The 18,241-nt window shown below is 43.0% G+C and overlaps 1 protein-coding gene across 1 annotated transcript in view; it reads left to right on the top strand.

Moving 5' to 3' along the window:
* The first annotated feature begins 584 nt into the window (after positions 1-584).
* Positions 585-18,241, top strand: part of AFF3 (ALF transcription elongation factor 3) — a 474,009-nt gene continuing 456,352 nt past the window's right edge. Inside the window, exons 1-4 of the mRNA XM_024743692.1 lie at positions 585-653; positions 2,964-3,084; positions 4,098-4,410; positions 4,540-4,925. Coding sequence (XP_024599460.1) covers positions 4,158-4,410; positions 4,540-4,925 — 639 coding nt within the window. The 5' untranslated portion in view covers positions 585-653; positions 2,964-3,084; positions 4,098-4,157. The remainder of the gene's footprint in view (positions 654-2,963; positions 3,085-4,097; positions 4,411-4,539; positions 4,926-18,241) is intronic.

Raw genomic sequence — 18,241 nt, 5'->3', positions numbered from 1 at the left:
AGGCATCGTGGCGGTCCCGTGAAAGGTGGCCAGTGCGCTTCTGTCAGTACCTCATGTGGAGGTGGTCCTGCGGGCATTCAGTCCTCCTCGTATCAGAGGCCATAGGCTGGGCGTGCCAGCGGGACCTCATTAGAGAACTTTACTCAGCGGTGGTTTGCATCTGGGAGCGCTTTTGGTTATCTTCCAGCTTAAAGGGGTTGGGAAATGAGGCAGGTTTACTTAAGGAGTGCTTCCCCCTCACCTCCCTCTTCTCCACATTTGGAAGGGATCGTTGACCTTGGCAATGCAGTGAGTCGGATACCTGCCTCATTGATTTGGGCTTGTATCCTAATGCCTCTGTCTTACACATCCAAGTCACGTTGCAAAATCGGTAGGGTTTCCAAATGTATCTTCATTGCTATACCCTGCATTGTTCCTGACCTTCTCTTCACACGTCCTGTGCCCTTTGGACCCTGACGTCTTGTGCCCTTTCTCCCTGGCCTTTGGGAAAAAGCTGACAAACTCGTGGACACTAAGGTGCTGAGGGTTGAGCAGGTGTAAAGTGTTTTCCCTTCTTGTGGTGTCTACATTTCTTACAGGGGCGAAGACATCTTAAACCAGAGGAGTGACTCTCTAGTTGTGGAATTTCAGTCGTCAGCCAGCAGATGCAGGAGGTATTCTATTGGGTATGGGGGCTTCTCAGAAGCCTGGAAATCATCCTAAATGACCACCTGCTCCATGTTACATCAGGCCACTTCGTGCATCACACCAGTCTTGTGTGTTTGGTTGGCTTGACCTGGCTGAGGACAGCAAGCATGTCTGTGGGAGTCTCTGTGCATGGAGTTGCACACAGTAGGTGCTTCACAAACCGCTGTACCTATGGGAGAGGAGGAGAAGTATGTTGCATGCAATGCGAGCTTGTGTTTCTGATTGCAAATGCTGGTTTTGGTCCAGAAATCAAGCCAGTTCATAGAAAACCTGCAGTGCCTTTCTTGGCTGCAGCCCACTTCATGCCCATCCACAGCATGAGTTGTGTATCCTCAGAACAGTCTCCATTTGAAATCCATGGAATGTTCACGAAAGCTGGGGTTTCATATTGCAGAAGCATATTGCCCTGCAAGCAGGGCAGGACAGTCGTGCCCCTTCCTTTGAATCTGAAGCCTGGTTCTGTGATTGAGTGTCATTCCCATCTCGTGCCTCCCTTATGCCCGTCACTGTCACCACGGCCACCCCGGAGAGTTTCCAGTGACTGTGGGGTTGGAGCGGTGAGCCTCACCGTTGGGAGGCTGGGGCAGCAGCCTCCCTTTACATGAAGGTCACTGCTTGGGCTTCCAAATCGAGTAACTTTGGGTAATGTACTAAGGCTGAATTAAAATGCTAATAGGCTACAGGTTCTGGGTATTTTAACCTGCCCTGATCTGAAATTTAAATGAAATGCCTTAGGTGCTCTCAAAGTCTTGACAGAAGCATAGTTAGCATCACCCCTTAGACAGTGAATTTAAAATATACCCTGGCCACACGGGCAGAGCTAGGAAGATAAGCAATATTTATTTTATGATCATTTTATTTGCGTCCTCTACAGCAACATGACACAAGTATGCTCTTTTATTCGAGATAGCAATTTAGCTGAAACATAGCAAAACCAAACCCCAAACCTCACTATTTTTTAAGTTTCTTTGAACCTGCACATTCTCTTCTTATCAGCAACATTTAATAGCAGTGCGTTGGATTTGGGGCACCTGAAGCTATGCCAAAGCCCTTTTGTAGATTTCCTTCGCATTTAAACCTTGTGACAACACCATGAAGACATTGGGCTGCAGAGAGATTGCATGGCGTTTTCGTCATCATATCACTGGTTATGGCAGGACCACAGTCAGGACGTGGCTGTCCTGGCTCCCAGCTCCAGCCTCTGTCCACTAGATCAAGCTTGGACTCTAAGCAAAGCGATGACAAGGTCACTTAAACCAAATGGGTCTGCTTGAAATGCACACAGCTGCTCATTTGGAGGACATGGCAGTTCCTTACAAGGGGTAGTGTCAGTTCCGTTGTCTACACTGGGGCCAGATTTCTCTGTCTACTGAGTTGAAAAGACAAGTCTATTTCCTTCGGTCATTTAAGTCACTTCCTTATTATTAGTTGAATTAGCCTTTTAGTTTTTTCCTTACTAGGAGGAATGAACACTGTTTTTTTCCTTAAGTCCTTCTAGTTATTTGGTTTCTGGTCACTTTGTAATTATATCTTGGGAGAATGGATATTAATTTTCTTGCACAAAAAGGCTGAGTTCCTTGATGACATAACCATGTTTCAATTTCCGTCCTCTCTCTCGTTGCCTACACCCCTTCCTCTTAGCACATTTTTCATAGTGAGGAAGAGTGATCGTGTGAAATATATCAGAAGGAAGGATGGATTCAGTAGGAGTTTGACAACTTGACTGCTTTAGCAGAGATGAGAAGAAGGCTCATAACAGTGAAAACCACTGCAGCGTGGAGTTTTAACAGCTCTTTTGGGACCTAATTAATGAAAGAATCACTACAGAAGCACAGCCATGCCAAAAAAAAAAAAAGAAAGAAAGAGAGAAAGAAAAGAGTAGGAGCGTTTCCATATAACGCTCTGGGGCCATGTCATAAGAGGAAATACGCTCATAATTTCTATTTACACATCTCTGTAATTACCTTCTGCTTGAAGATTATTTTCAGTCTTCTCCTGTCAAAGTTGCTTAGATATTTCCTCTTTCACACATCAGGCAGAGAGGTCTAGTACTGGTTGCAGCTTGTCCTAAGGATTTGTTTTTCCTCCCGAAGAATGGAATTCTCGGACACCCGAGTCATACTGCTTGATTAGACTGGCTTTCATCTGATCCATGTTCCCGTTACCATTGCCATTTGCCCGCGAATCAGACCTCTGCATTCAGGTGAATGTTGTATTGAGCATTACCTTTAACTTTTTCACGTGTGGTGGTTCTCTCTTCTCTCTCCCTGATGCAGTGTCTATGAACCAGACAGGAACGTGTTACGGAGGAAAGAACGAGAAAGAAGAAATCAGGAAACCCAGCAGGATGATGGCGCGTTTAATTCCAGTTACTCCCTCTTTAGTGAACCCTACAAGGTAGATGGTTTTCACTTGTCCATCTCCACCCCTCATCCCTCCCTCTCACCCCGTCAGCCGTCTTGACTACAGGAGTTGGCCAACCAAACTTCAGACAGCTCAGCCCCTGAGGACGGGGTCTTCCCCCACAAATTTTGTTGCCTCTTTCACATGTCTTTACTGGCTAGTCCCTCAATGAAATATAACTTTCGTTTAAGATGGAGATCTGCGTGCTATGACTTTTATCAATAATTGGTTTCATCTCTGCATCAGTTTGCAAAGTCACTGCCATTTGTTGTGTTTTCTTAGCTATTAGGAAACAAACACTAAAAAGAGGTTGGGTTACGTATTTGTCACCCACAGATCATGCTAGGAGCAGGGTACTTGATAGGGCTCATAAGAAAGGGCATGTTGGATTGTTTCTCATTTATATCAAAGGCCAGAAATACACCTTCACTTGCAAAATGAAGTAGCTCCCCAGACTTCATTCCTATTTCAGGCTGCTTGGAACTGGGGATGGTTCAGGCCGAGGGCTTCCTGCAGACTGAACCCCACACTCGTTGTAAGCTTCTCTCTCATTTCTTTTGCCTGTCCCTCTGGGTTTCTAACAAGAATAATTCTATATTTAGAAGTTGGAAGCAAAATAATTTGAGCCAAATCTGAATTTTCAAGGAAAGCTTGCAGTGGGATGAAAAAAGAAAAAGGAAAAGAAAATCTAGTCCTGGAAAGACTTAATCCAGACCAGGTTGTGAAGTTGCAATCGTAACTTTCCTGATTTCCTTGGCTGTGGCACAGTACCAAGGAGAGATGCTTCGTTCATGCCCTCTGAGGCCATTAGCTGCGGTCCAGTCCTAGTGAGATACAGAGTGTTGACAGACGTCTTCAGAGACGCTGACCATTTTGATGGAATCTCTGAGCTCCCATTCTGGATGTGGCAACCCTGGCTCTTCTAGCAGTAAAGGCGCCTCTCCATCATTTCCCTTGTTTCCATTGTCTGTAACAGGAGCATGGATGTTATGTTCTTCTTTTTCCAGACTAACAAGGGGGATGAGCTCTCCAACCGGCTCCAGAACACTTTAGGCAATTACGATGAAATGAAAGACTTTTTAACGGATAGATCGAATCAGAGTCATCTCGTTGGCGTTCCCAAACCTGGGGTTCCTCAGGCTCCCGTGAACAAGATTGACGAGCATTTTGTTGCAGATTCGAGAGCCCAGACCCAGCCTGCATCCGTCTGCAGCACCACATCCTCCGCCCCAGCAGTGGTCCCCGGGCAGCAGAGTAAGAGGGGCACTGTGGGCTGGCAGAAGGCCGGGCACCCACCGTCCGATGGCCAACAGAGAGCAAGTAAGCACGGACACAGGACGCTTGATTTGAACAGACCTGCTCACCCAGAGAACCATAATAAAAACCCTAACCCCTGTGTCTTGAGCCCCTCATCCTCATCTGCCTCTTCTTCTTCTTCTTCCAAATCAGCACAACAGGGCTCTCTCAGGACCTTGCTCGGAGATGGTGTTGGCAGACAGCAGCCGCGGACCAAACAGGTGTGCAACGTCGAGGTGGGTCTTCAGACCCAGGACAGGCCACCTGCTATGGGAGCCAAGCACAGCGGCAGTGGCCACTGTGTTCAGAACTTTCCTCCATCCCTGGCTTCAAAGCCTAGCCTCGTCCAGCAGAAACCGACTGCCTACGTGCGGCCGATGGATGGCCAAGATCAGGCTCCCAATGAGTCTCCGAAGCTGAAGTCGTCCACAGAGACCAGCGTGCACTGTGCGTCATACAGGGGAGCCTCAGCCGCGAAGCCAGAGTCCGCCAGAACCAAGGCCAAGCTTGCCAAGTTCAGCATCCCCAAACAAGGAGAGGTGAGTCTTTCCTCAACACCACTTACACGCTTCCGAGTAGGTCCAAGGGACGAGCTGACTAGTTGTAAATTCCATTCCCGTGTATCTTCATTTCAGTGTGTGACTGATGTCATGTGGGATTTGTAGCCATCAGTATGGAAGGATGTACACATCCGTAATGATTTCTTAAAATCTCAAATTGGTTATAATCAGAGTATTTTTAAGTACCAACAAATGCTGTTGTGGTGTGTCCGTGTTAGTTCAGGAAGGAATGCCTCCGTCAGTATATTTCAAGGGATTTTTGTGTGTGTGTGTGTGTGTGTGTGTACAAGCCAATGTTGTCAGAGGTTTTATACCCTGGAATAAGAGTATGTCAAAGCTTTTAGTATGTTAAGAGGTTAATTTTTGGGTAAAAGAGTTCAGAAATTCAACGTTTTTGTCAGTTTTGAAATGTTCCAGGACAAACATCACAAGGGTAGACCTCATCGTGAGTTTTAAAGTAATTGTTAAATGATTCAGTATTGAATATGGTGATTATTCAAATGTTTTAGGTGTCCCATCCATATTAAAATATTTGAGGTCCAGGTTGGTCGTTGCTAATCAAGTGAGAATTCTCCTTGTCCTAGAAAAAATGATCTTCGGTTATATGAAGAGAGTGAAATATTTTAGTTCAGAATCTTCTGGTTTACATTTTGAATTTATTCTAAAGTGTTTTTTCACTGCATTACAAAACACATGGGATGGATGTAAGGACTGTTAGACTTCAAAACAAGTAAATCACAATCACAGAGGTAGCAAAGAGGCTGCGGTCACTTGAACAGTACATCTGGATGGAAAATGAGGTTTTGTTTGAGAAAAGCATATCTCGTACTCTATTCCAAATTGATGACAGTTGTCCGGAACATGTGAAGAAAAAGTATGACTGCACGTTTTTTTGTTGTTTTGTTTTGCTGTAATACGGTATACCAGCTAAAATACAACGTGAGCTCCAGGATATTGTACTTAGGAACTGTTCACCTTTTTTTTTTTTGGATATATTCTTTTCTAAAGATGGAATAACAGTGTGGCCAGAATATTCTTTGTATCTTAATTTGATCTAGTAACCAAACGATACAAATGATTTGACATTTCTCATTGCCTGTCCGGCAAGGCTGAGCTTTACCCATTTCTGAGCTCTCATCTCAGAAAGCGTCAGGCACCCATGGGGAGGTCAATGTATTCCCCTTAGAGAAGACATTCATTACTTGGAGATGTTTACACAGGTTCTCATGAGGAAATTAAGTGACATGTATACCAGTAACTTCTTTTGATTATTCATTTACATTGGATCCCAAAAAGTGTTAATTAGGAATTAATGGAAGCACAACGTAAGTTCTGCAAGCATTTACGTTTTTAAAAGTTTGTGGGAAACACACGTAGTTACCCTCTTTCAGAACTGAAGTTGTCAAGCTCTTTGATTCGTGTTTTCCTCATCAAAGAGCCTGTACCAGCCAATAAAGCATGACTCATTTTTTGAACAGAGGGGACTCACCACCAGGATTCCCTTCATAATTTTAATCCCCAGTGATTCCTTGTTAAAATGATTTTCATGTACCAAAGAAACTCCAAGTTTATTAGGTAACAGTGTATTTACTTTGGAACCTGATGAGTTGATAAAGCTCTGGTGCAAAGCCTGTTTTTGACAACCAGGGCAGCCTTATGTGGATGACTCTAGTTTCATCAGGCTTTTGGGTATGTCCTTGATCACGTGGACACTTCCAGGATGCCCTGTCAGGACCCCTGACTGGGAATGACACTCTGTACAGGTGTTGGGTAATCACAGAAAGAGGGAACTTTTTCTGTGAGATAGAGGGTCCCACCGAGAGAAATTAGAGCTTTTATACAGGAAGTGTTTCATTTCCCTCCGTGACATTGAACTCTCCTAACATTCTGTCAATACAGGTATATTTCAAAGAGGCCAATCATACATTGATAGAAAAGAAGTAAGAAGAAGTGTTGTTTGTGGAACAAAGTTATGGTCGGTGGGGCGGTGGTGGTATTTTGGGTTTTTTTGTTTTTTGGTGGGGGAGGGTATACAGTCATTATTTTAGCCCAAAGCTTTGCATATTATGGAAACTATGGTAATTTGAATCTTGTAAATCTTGTGTGTTCAAACAGTCCACAATTATAATAACAATTATGACTCTTTCTCAGTGGGCAACAGGGGGCTACCTGGAAGTTTGAAAGTGACGCTTCCTAGCCTTCAGACTCAAAGGGTTTGTTGGTTGGTTGGTTGGTTTCTTTACAGTACCCAAGGGACTAAGAAATAACCTTTTGCAGATGTATCATTCAGTATTTATAGGACGTTTCTATAAAGCCACAATCATAATAGAAATGGAAGAATTTTAACAACTAATTGGATTTGAAGGAATATTTGCTTTTATTTTTTGGAGGGTTTAAAACAGTGTGGCACACCGTTTAAAAAAATTTTAATGCCTATATATTTTTAAAACAGATACCACCTCTATGAAAATGTCCTTTCATTAGTACTGACATTGATTTCCACTGAGAGAGGGAATGTGTATTTTAGGAAAATTGACAGAGGAGATGACCTGAAGGGAACTTACATTACTTGACTACACTTTTTCAGGATGTTAGCTGGAAAGCAAGACTTAAGACAGTGTGAAGAATTTGGGGGCTAAAAGGAAGCATTGGGTAAAAGTGACATGAAGACAAGGGAAGTGAAAATATAGCTGAATGACACTGCATAGGGATGTTCCTCATAAGAAAATCAAATCAATGGCTAGGTGTAATGTGGTGTGAGGAATTAAAAAAAAAAATTTAAGATGTGATCTCTGCCTCCAAGAAATTTACGTGAATTGAATAAATTAGACTCCAGCACTTCACTTTTAATTTGCAATTTCTCTCACAGTCCAGACAAAATTTAAAATTGGGCTTCTAGGCCTAAGAAAATTCCCTCACCTTTCATAGTCCTTATAGTAGAGAAAGAGTCCATGCTATTTTTTTAAATTGAGAATTTGATTTTGCACTTGGTAAATCCTTCATTCTTTCCGACACAACGCAGTCTGTCAGCTGCTGTGGCGAATCATTTGTTATCATTCTTTCATCTTCAATAATAGGTAATTAGTGTAGAGAAATTCAGTGCAATTTGATGTGGAAGTGAAGGCCCTCAAGGGAATTCCTTAACTGATCCACCTGCCTCTTGGCTGGCTTTGCCCAGCTCAGTTTTGTGTTAATGAAAAACATAATTTTGTTTTTGTAGCTGAGTCTTTCATTCCTGACGTCACCCCTCATTAAGTGAGCCTTCCCTGGCCCGCCACTTGTCAGGGTGACTCCTGTTAGGTAGGAGACAGGGTCCTTAAGGAATGGCTGAAGCAGGCATTCTAGAACGTTCCAGGGCAGGGCACACTGAATCTTATTTCCAGTTGAAGTGAGTTATTTTTTGTCTCACACACACACGATTAATATTTTGTCCTTAATGTGTAGCATATAATTCACTGTTAACCTAGAGGGGCAGATATAGGTTGTGGGACCCAACATTTATACTGTCTTGGGGGTCCTGTTTAGGAAATAAAGAATATGGAAATATTTTACACTTGAAATATATATTTTTTAATATGTGTAAATTTATTTATTTTCGGCTGTGTTGGGTCTTCGTTGCCGCGCGCAGGCTTTCTCTAGTTGTGGCGAGCAGGGGCTACTCTTTGTTGCATTGCACGGGCTTCTCATTGCGGTGGCTTCTCTTGTTGCAGAGCACAGGCTCTAGGCGCATGGGCTTCAGTGGCACGTGGGCTCAGTAGTTGCGGCTCATGGACTCTAGAGCACAGGCTCAGTAGTTGTGGCGCACGGGCTTAGTTGCTCCGCGGCATGTGGGATCTTCTTGGACTAGGGCTCAAACCCGTGTCCCCTGCATTGGCAGGCGGATTCTTAACCACTGCGCCACCAGGGAAGTCTCCAAACTTGAAATATTTACCAAAACGTATATAAACACATTTTTAGGGTCCCTCTTGGGACCTTGGAGGAACCTTGGCTCCAGAGCCCCTGAAACTTATGCATCATTAGTTTCACAGTGCCTGTCTTTGGCTCATGGACTAGTAAGACACTGTTATTTGAAGTAGGATAAGAAATTATCTAAAATGATAATTTTAGATTGGAAAAGTGAGCTTTATATGAGTCTCGAATTTGTTAGAAATAAAAAATACGTATTTATATGCCAGGTGCTATAGGCAAGGCAGAAATGGGATAATGCTATTAAAACAAGCCTAATAACGCAGTGCCGTGGAGATAAAATACGGGTGTCAGCCATAAAATCAGTTTGTTTGGCACATTACAGCTTCAGCAGTGGCGTTCTAAAAGATACACGTTTTAGTTCCTGTTTGCTGTTAATTTAATAAATGGCAGTGACTTAAAACTGCTCTTGGAGAACACTTGAAGAGCTGGGAAAAGTAGCATTTGCAAAGTCAGGGAAGGAAGGAAACCAGTGACTGCCGCCCCTCCCTGTAGGTTAGTCAGTGAAGGGGAAAGAGGCACCTACGTTTGAATATCCATTAATAGACTGTATGTTAGGAGTTTTCGTAGGGGTTGATAATTCATCCACAAGAACACAGTGACCGTTTTTGGTTGATCAAAAATCTGTTTGTTAAAAGAAGTCATTGTATTGTTTAAGATGTATTGATTCATCATAGCATTTTCATGATGGGCATTTTAAAATCACCATTTATACCACGAATAAAGAGCAGAAAGATGAAGCACTGTGGTTTCATAAAATAGCTTCCTGGAAAAGCAATTAACTGATTTTTTTTTTTTTAAAGTTCGTAGAAGATAAATGAGGTAGGTTTCCTATGTCCTGTCACTCTCGGTTACCTTTGTATGAAAATGGATTTCTTCCAAATGAAAGTTGGCACCAGCCTGTCAGAGAAAAAAGGCATCTGCAAAGTAATGTGTACATTACGTATTCATGCCAGTCTAAATTTCTTAATTACGTTTGAGCTGTTGTTTTCAAATCCAAGGATGCTCTCTGATTGCTCCCTGATGGAATGAGGGTCCCTGTCTGTTCTGGTCTCATCGTCACCATGACCATGGCCTCCTTCACAGTGTGGCTTAGCAATGGCATCGATGGTTACTCTCTCTTGAGTCTTCCTCTCCACAAAATGGGCATCCTCCATTCACTCAGCCAGGATACGGAGAACTGGTACCGCTTGGACTTAGAAGTGAAGAGTCACAATTTTGATCTCAGATATGGGATGAGAGCACTTGTTTTCCATCTTATACATGGGTCATGCTGTAGGCCAGAGTGAAGGATGGCAAGTGGAAATGTTTCCGTAGTTTTTGGTACTCTTACGTTCGGTCATTGGGGCCCTAAAAGGTAAAGCACTCAATCACTTAAAAGTAACTTCGGTTGCTATGATCTGTTATTGAAAATGATGAAGAAAGCATATTAAAATTTGTCCTGTGGTGAGAAGGTACAGGTGTATTTTTCCGTCCCCCTTTCCCCACTGGCTCCTTTAGATTCACATTATAAAGCTGAGTCTTCCAGCCCTCAGGTGGGAAACTGCTCCCAGCGGTGGAGGCATTGTGGGCAGGACCCGGATGGAGGTGGTTGGCAAGCCCCACTTTATTTTCCCCTTGTATTTTCGCAGTTCTCATAAAGCTTCCTGTCCCAGAAAGCATCTAGTTGGATGACAGGGCTGTTTTCCCTTAAACTGCAACTTTGTGGGTGTGATTCCAGACCTGGGGCTAATTGAGAGCTTGAGGCTTGTGAGTTGGGAGCCACTTGAAAAGATGATGTGTGGTCCAGCATCTCCCCCGCCCTAGAGAAAGGGTCACTGCACAGTCCAGTGAGGAAAGCCTTTTCTTTTGAGTTTCATCCTTTCTTGGTCAGAAGGCACACGCGAGCTGGCGCGGAGCTCCGTGGAATGGCCAGGGCTCTGGACGCCTGCAAAAACTGGGTTCCCATCCTGGTTCTGTCATTTGTTAGCTGTGTGGCCAGGAGCCAGGGGTTGAACTTCGCCTCCGTTTCCTTCCTTGTGAAGTGGAGAGAATGATAATATCTGCTTGACAGAGTTACCGGAGGGAGGAGTAGATGAGATAAAGTATGTAATATGCTTAGCACAGGGATATCATGGTAAGCATTCAGAAAATACTGGCTACATTATTCTTATTTGAAATGCCCCTGAAACAATAAAAGCAAACAAGATATACAAATAAGGGTATTATTAGCAGTGGTTTTGCGTGTGTGTGTGTGTATGTGTGTATGTGTGAGTTGGAGAGACAGAGGCCCCATGACGAGAGGTGGGAGGAGAAAGAAAAATAAAATTCTGCAAGTTCTTTTGTGTTTATTTTGTTAAACGTAACTGCAGTCCTGAAGACTGAGACTATCCTGGATTAATACAGCAAAGCCTGAGTGACATGACTCTCCCTTATTTAACAGATAGCCCCCTCGTATTTATTGCCGAGTCTGGGATGGAATTTCTCATTCTGTGTATTCGGCTTTTCTGAGCTATTATTATCTGCCGTGGACCACATCACACTCGAGCTTTATTTCCACTTGAATGAGATAGAAAATCCACAAGACGGGGGCTGAGAAGAAAACATTAACATTTTCAGGTAGCAGGTATTTAGAATGACTCATTGAAATAGATCTCTTTGGAGGCACAGAGTATTAAATAGCGTGTTTAATTGGGCTGAGCGTCGCTTACCCACGTGAGGAAGCTGCGTTCGTGATGCCTCTGTAGTAAACGGGGTGTCTTGCTCCTTACACGCTCCATCCGGGGCTGCGCCAGGGGACCAGCGGCCTGCTGGCCACCCCTGGACGTGGCAGTTTTCTATTTTGACCCAGCGTCAACCTTCAGGACCAGCAGACACTTTCACAGATTGGTTGGCTTAGTACAGCAGAAATGAATTGTTTCACAGTTCTGGAGGCCAGAAGCCCCAAATCAAGGTGTCAGCAGACTTGGTTTCCTTTGAGGGTCATGAGGAAGGATCTAGTCCAGGCCTCTTTCCTTGGCTTGTGGATGGCTTGTAGGTGGTAATCTTCTCCTTGTGTTTTCAGGGTGTGAAACCTCTATCTGTGTCTGTCCCATTTTCCCCTTTTGGTAAGGTCATCAGTTATATTGGATTAGAGCCCACACTAAGGACCTCCTTTTAACTCAGTTACCTTTGTAAAGACCCTGTTTCCATTTAGAATTTAAAATTGGGGGGATCACAGTTCAATGCAGCCGGTGCCCATTGATGGCATTTTTATGACTGTTCGATAAGTTAATAATGTACAGTGCTTAGAACAGTGGCGGGCACATAGTAAACCCTCAGAACATCCACACTAATGGTAACGACTATACTTATTATTATACTTATTTATAGTAGCTCTGGCTGCCTCACATTTCCCTTCCGATATGCTCAGCCCTAGATGGTCTGAGAGTTCAGAATCTGGGAATTGAGGTGAGGTGTGGATGAAGTTCACTAGAATTGGAGTGCCTTGTGAGGGCAAGGATTTCTGTTTTGTTTTGACTACTTTGCTTATGGAAGCATCCCTGACTGTGCCCAGCGCATAGTTTGTGCTTAGTTAGGTATTTGTTGAATCAGTCGATTAATTTAAGGACGTGGGTGAAGGAAGTCACTCCCTTCCAACCACTGACCTCCTCTCGCTGGGGCCTCAGTAATTTCTGCCCAACCTTTTATGGGAAGAGAGGAGGCCGACACTTCCAACAAGTAATTTATAGCTGCTGTTCCGAAGGGAAATGGGAACCATACTTACTGATGTATGTAAACACAGCCCGAGTGAAATAAACCACAGAGCTATATGCTGGCCTCGGAAACAAAAGCTGAAGCAGGCTGGGCCTCTTTCTCCCTGTTCTCCTTTCTTTGGTTTCCGTGAGCAGAAGCCCTGGCTGGGGGGCAACACGTGTGGCGGGCCGTGTATGCGATGCTTCTGGTTTCCGGCCACATGATGTGAGCTGTGGTGAAAAGACGTGGGAGTGAGCAGGGCGATGGGGGCTGTAGGGAAGAGCCTGCATCTTCAAACTTTCTGCCACACGAATTAAGTTTTCATGGACTTGAAAGAGCCTAGAATACGTGGGCTTCTTGGAGGCCCCCTTGATTCCAGGGGGCGCTGATTCCCAGAATGTCCCTTGGCCCTTTTCCTCTACGTGTCATTCTGTGCTTCACTGATCCTGTTTCTGTCACGATCGCTCTTCCAGTTACTCGTGGTAAGGCACTGGTTCATAATTTACACAAACGTAATACACATAGTTATCCAGAGCTCTGTTTATTTGTCGTCTTCCAGACACATCCTTCGGAAATATTGCCGGTTACGTAGCATTCAGGTCCACGTAGGCCTTGGTCAATGCAGTAAATGGCTGACCTGTTTAAATGTGTGACAGAAGGATAAACGATGGAAAAAAGAAAAGTGTACACATTCAGCTATTTACCAGCCCCTCCGCTCCCCTTCCCTTTGCTTCTCGGGTGTCTTGAAAATCTCACAGAGAGAGCGTTGGTGACGGAAGGTCTCCCCCAGATCCCTGTGGCATGTCTGATTCCTCTCTGTGTCAGTCCTATACAGGCTCATCCTGTCTGTGTCCAAACTCCACAGCCAAGAGGCAGCTCACAGCCTCCTGGGGGGCCTTCCCATGTTTGGTTGCTCTCACCTTTCCTATGTTGACCTGCAGATCCACCTCTCTGTAACGTATGCTTCTTAGTTTTTTTGTTTGTTTGTTTTGCCGCTGCATGCTGGTTGCACGGTGGCCTGTGGGATCTTAGTTCCCCGACCCAGGGATTGAACCCACGCCCTCGGCAGCGAAAACGCAGAGTCCTAACCACTGGACCACCAGGGAATTCCCTCATGCTTCTTAGCTTTAGTTGTACCCACTGGGATTTCAGATCGCTGTGTATTTCTGTTGTGTTTTGCTATTAACTCCTGTAGGTTAAGTCTTCACTTTGCTCCTCTGGACAGTACGCCACGCGGGGTCATGCCACCCTTTCCCGATAGACATTCAAGTCCATTTAAGCGTGAGTTTTCAGGGTAGCCTTCCTTGCTTCATCATAGCCCATCTAAATCACTTCTTTATAACCTTTTATAAGTGGTGATAAGTATTAGAGGAAAAGGAAAAAGCAGAGCAAAGGGGGCCGGGGATGCACATGCTCAGAGGGTAGGGATTGGGTTGCAGGGTTAGAAAGGGTGGTTAGCGTAATCCTCACTGAGCGAGTGAGATTTGAGCAGAGGAAGGTGAGGGAGTTCACCAGGAGGACAGATGGAGAAAGGGTCAGGTAGAGTAGGGTGGGCGTTTTGAGCCGAGGCCCAGGTGGGGACAAGCCCCTCACCCTGGAATAGCAGCAAGGCGTGCGCTGAAGTGGAGTTTGCGGCGAGGACGGGGACGGGAGGAGAAGCCCCACCATCTGAGCGTTTTTGGCCCAGTGAGGACTTGGGCTTTACCGTGAGTGAGAATGGGGAGCCATTGGCGGGTTTTGAGCACAAGTGTTGTGATCTGACTTAGGTGTTACAAGGATCAGTCTGGCTGTCATATTAAGAGTAGATTGTAACCGGGCAGGGGTAGAAGCGGGAGCTCAGTTGGCAGATTGCTGCCCTGATCTAGGGGAGAGCTGATAGTGGTTAGGACCAAGGTGGTAGCAAAGATAATGAGAAGACTGGATTCTGGATCTACACTGAAGGAGAGCCAGTAAGGTTTTCTGACGGTTCAGATGACAGATGGAGAGGAACTGAGGTCAGATTTTGCCCTGAGCAACTGAAAGGAAGTTGCTGTCAACTGAGGTGGGAAAAGCTATATGGGAAGCAGGGTTTTGGGGGGAAGAGCAGGAGTTTATTGGGTTTATTGAGTTTGGGGTGTCTCTTAGTCATCCAGTGGAGGTGGTAAGTGGGCACACACATTGCAGTGACAATTCCGGAGTTTGGTAGGGAAGGAAATCTATATCTGGGCCAGAGATGGAGATTTGGGAGTTTCCCACATACACGTGGTACCTAACACCTTGAGGCTGGATGAGGTCTCCCAGGGCGTGAGTGTGGCTCAAGAAGAGGGCTGAGCCCTGGTGCAGTCCTACGTCAAGGGGTTGATGGGTAGAGGGAACCCGCAAAGGAGACGGAGAAAAAGGGATCAGTAGGTAGGAAGAAAACAGAGTGCGGTGTCCAGAAGCCACAAGGAAAGAGGGTGTCAAGACAGGAAGGGAATGATCACCAGGGTAAGTTTTGCTGATGTTGCATTTAGTAACATGGAGGAAATGTTTTGGGGCCAAAGCCTGTGTGGGTTGAAGAGAGAATCAAGCAGAGGAATTGACACATTACATGTAGACAACTGTTTCCAGAAGTTTTGTTGCAAAGGTCAGCAGAGATTTTGAAAGTAGCATGTCTTCACTGTAAAAATTTGGATGAAATTGAAAACATGAAGGAGAAAAAAAAATCACTTGTAATCCTACAGTCTGGAAATGATCATAATTAACATTTTGGTATAGATCCTTCTGGTCTTTTCCTGTACTTCCAGCTACTTTATGGAATTGGAATGAATCTATTATATGGTCATTATCCCATTCATTTTTCTAACATACCATAACCGCTTTATCATGTCATTGAACAGTCTTTGGCAACATTCAGTTCTGGTTTTTGCATCTTATTTAGTTGAGAGATTTCAGTGTTTTTATCCTATGGAGGTACCATAATTTACTTACATAATCCTTTTGTTGGGCATTTAAGCTGTTTTCAGTTTTTTTTTTTTCCACTATTGTAAATTTTTCTGCAGTGAATGGTCTTATAAATTTTGTGTTGATATAATATTTCCCAAGAAAAAATTCTTAGACATCTAATTTATAATTCTAAATGAACCAAACCGTATCATATATAATCTTTGTAAATTTTCTTTTCATGTCCTTTACCCATTTTTCTGTTGAAGTATTTGTTCTTACTGAGAAAGAGTTCTTCAAAGTTGACCTTTCCTAAATATATTGTAAGCAATTTTTAGTCTTTTGATTAACATTGTTTATAGTAGTGAAATTACATTTTGTATCTTTCTTCCTGTGATGGCTTCCTCTGTATTGGGTTGGAAAAACCCAAACGAACTTTTTGGCCAGCCCATGTTTTAAAGGCTATTTCCATAGGTATATTGGAGAGTTAAATCTAACTTATGAAACCATGAAAGAACTAGGTGAAAAGTTACCTATCTGGAATTTATTTTGCAATAAGGTAAGGCTTTACTTATTTTTTCAAATAGTCAAATTCCAGTATTACTGATTAATTAGTGTATCTTTTCTTTATAATTTCAGTAAGAAAAGAGATATAAATGGTCCATCTTTATGGGATTATGATGTAGCTATAGGTAGGGATCTTATGATACAATTTCTTATGAAACTGGAAATTTTAAGTCAGCATGTCCAGCCTTTCTTCAAGTCCTACCACTTTGACAGTCTGCTTCAACCATCAAAGAACTTCCTTTCTTCTAAATTCCTATCATGTCCACGTGTGTTGTGTTACCATATATTATTACTTACTTTTCTTTGTGTCCGTCTGATCTCAAAAATATCTTAAGTACCTTGAGGTCAGGCTTCCTTCCTGTTTATCTTTGCCTCAACATCTAGAATAGGATTCTGTTTGATCTAGTACAGAATTATTTTGTCCCTGAGTTCTAGACATTGAGTTTGTTTCTGCACCTGATAGAGACACACCTACTTTCATTGGTTTGAATGATGTTTGGTAACTCAGTGACAGAAATAAAGACTAGAATAAAGTTCAAACATGGCATATAATCCGACCCAGCCTTTATCTCCATCTGCTTACCAGTGATCTTGCTGTGTCCTAATAAGCATGTCATTTTCTATCACATTTTTCTCTCTTTGCTTATGCTTGGAGTGTTATCCTTTCCTAGTCTGCCTGCCAAATTCCTTTTTTCAAGGCCAGTTCCTCTTATAAAATACAACAGTAATACTTGGAAATTAGAAAGTCACCACCTGGAATTGAGAATTGTTGACATATTGGCATATTTACTTTCCATCTTATTCTTGATATTTTTCTGTTTCGTTACTTATTGTTTTTATTAATAAGTTACATGCTCATTTAAACAATATAAATAATGAAGAACAATGAAATTTAAAAACCAAATCAGGGGACTTAACTGGTGGTCCAGTGGTAAAGAATTCACCTTATAATGCAGGGGCCACAGGTTCGATCCCTGGTCAGGGAACTAAGATCCCACATGCCGCGGGGCAACTAAGCCCCTGCTCCACAACTACTGAACTCGCGTGCCTCAACTAGAGCCCGAGTGCCACAAACTACAGAGCCCATGCGCTCTGGAGCCCACACCACAACTAGAGAGAAGCCTGCACACCATGACAGAGAGCCCGCGCACCCCAACGAAGATCCTGCATGCCTCAGCGACGATCCAGTGTGCCGTGGCTAGGACTCGACGCAGCGAAAAATAAAATAAATAAGTAAATTAAAAAATCTTAAAAAGAAATAAAAGCCAACTCAAATCCTACCATCCAGAAGAAAAAATCACAGACATAAGATGAACTTCACTCCAGATAACATTCTTTCTCTTTCTTCCTCTGTCTTTATACTTCTTTGGATTCATCGAACGTGGAGCTGCTCTTGAGCTTTGATGTACATTCTGATGTGCCCATCCTGTTATTTCTTGTAGATGTTTCATTCTTTCTGCTTAAATACCTGAATAATTTCTTCTTTAAAATTCTGCAGCTTAATGAGAACGTTTCAGTACCGAGCATTTCCCGAAACATGGAGTGCTCTTTCAGTCTTTCAAGATTAGTTCACTCTTCTAGTTCAGGGAATTTTTTTGTTTTAATATATTAAGTGTTTGCACATGTTTTTCACACATACTGGTTTTGATTTGCCTTTGAATTGAATTATCCTTACGCTGAGTCATACTGGTCTTTTTTTTCAGACCTGTTAGTTCCTTTCTAATTGCTTTGATCTGTACTTTTTCACCTGCACTCACTATTATTTTCCTAAACCTTTTCTTCATGTCAGTGATTCAGTTTGGGGTGTACCTTCTGTTTCTTGCTGCCTCTGAGTTGTTTTCCTTAGTTGTATCACATGATTATTTATTTTTGTAAAATACTTTAAAATTTAAGACCCTCTTTCTTATATGGGCATGTTTATTATACATAATATGTACATGTGAATATATATATATATATATACACACACACCCCAATGATTACTTTTCTAAGAATTTACAAAATTTTAATTCTCATTTCTGTTGTATTAATTATAAGATTAATTTATTGTTATAATTCAGGGTTTTATTTTTTCATGAAAAAGTTATGAATCAAACTCTCCTTCACTTAGACTATTAAATTTTCATTCTTTTAATGGGCATTTTCTA

Source organism: Neophocaena asiaeorientalis, unplaced genomic scaffold (genome assembly GCF_003031525.2).
Source record: "Neophocaena asiaeorientalis asiaeorientalis breed wild unplaced genomic scaffold, Neophocaena_asiaeorientalis_V1.1 scaffold114, whole genome shotgun sequence".
NCBI lineage: Eukaryota > Metazoa > Chordata > Mammalia > Artiodactyla > Phocoenidae > Neophocaena > Neophocaena asiaeorientalis.
The sequence above is the reverse complement of the archived record's forward strand: the minus strand, read 5'-3'. Positions and strand labels throughout refer to the sequence as shown.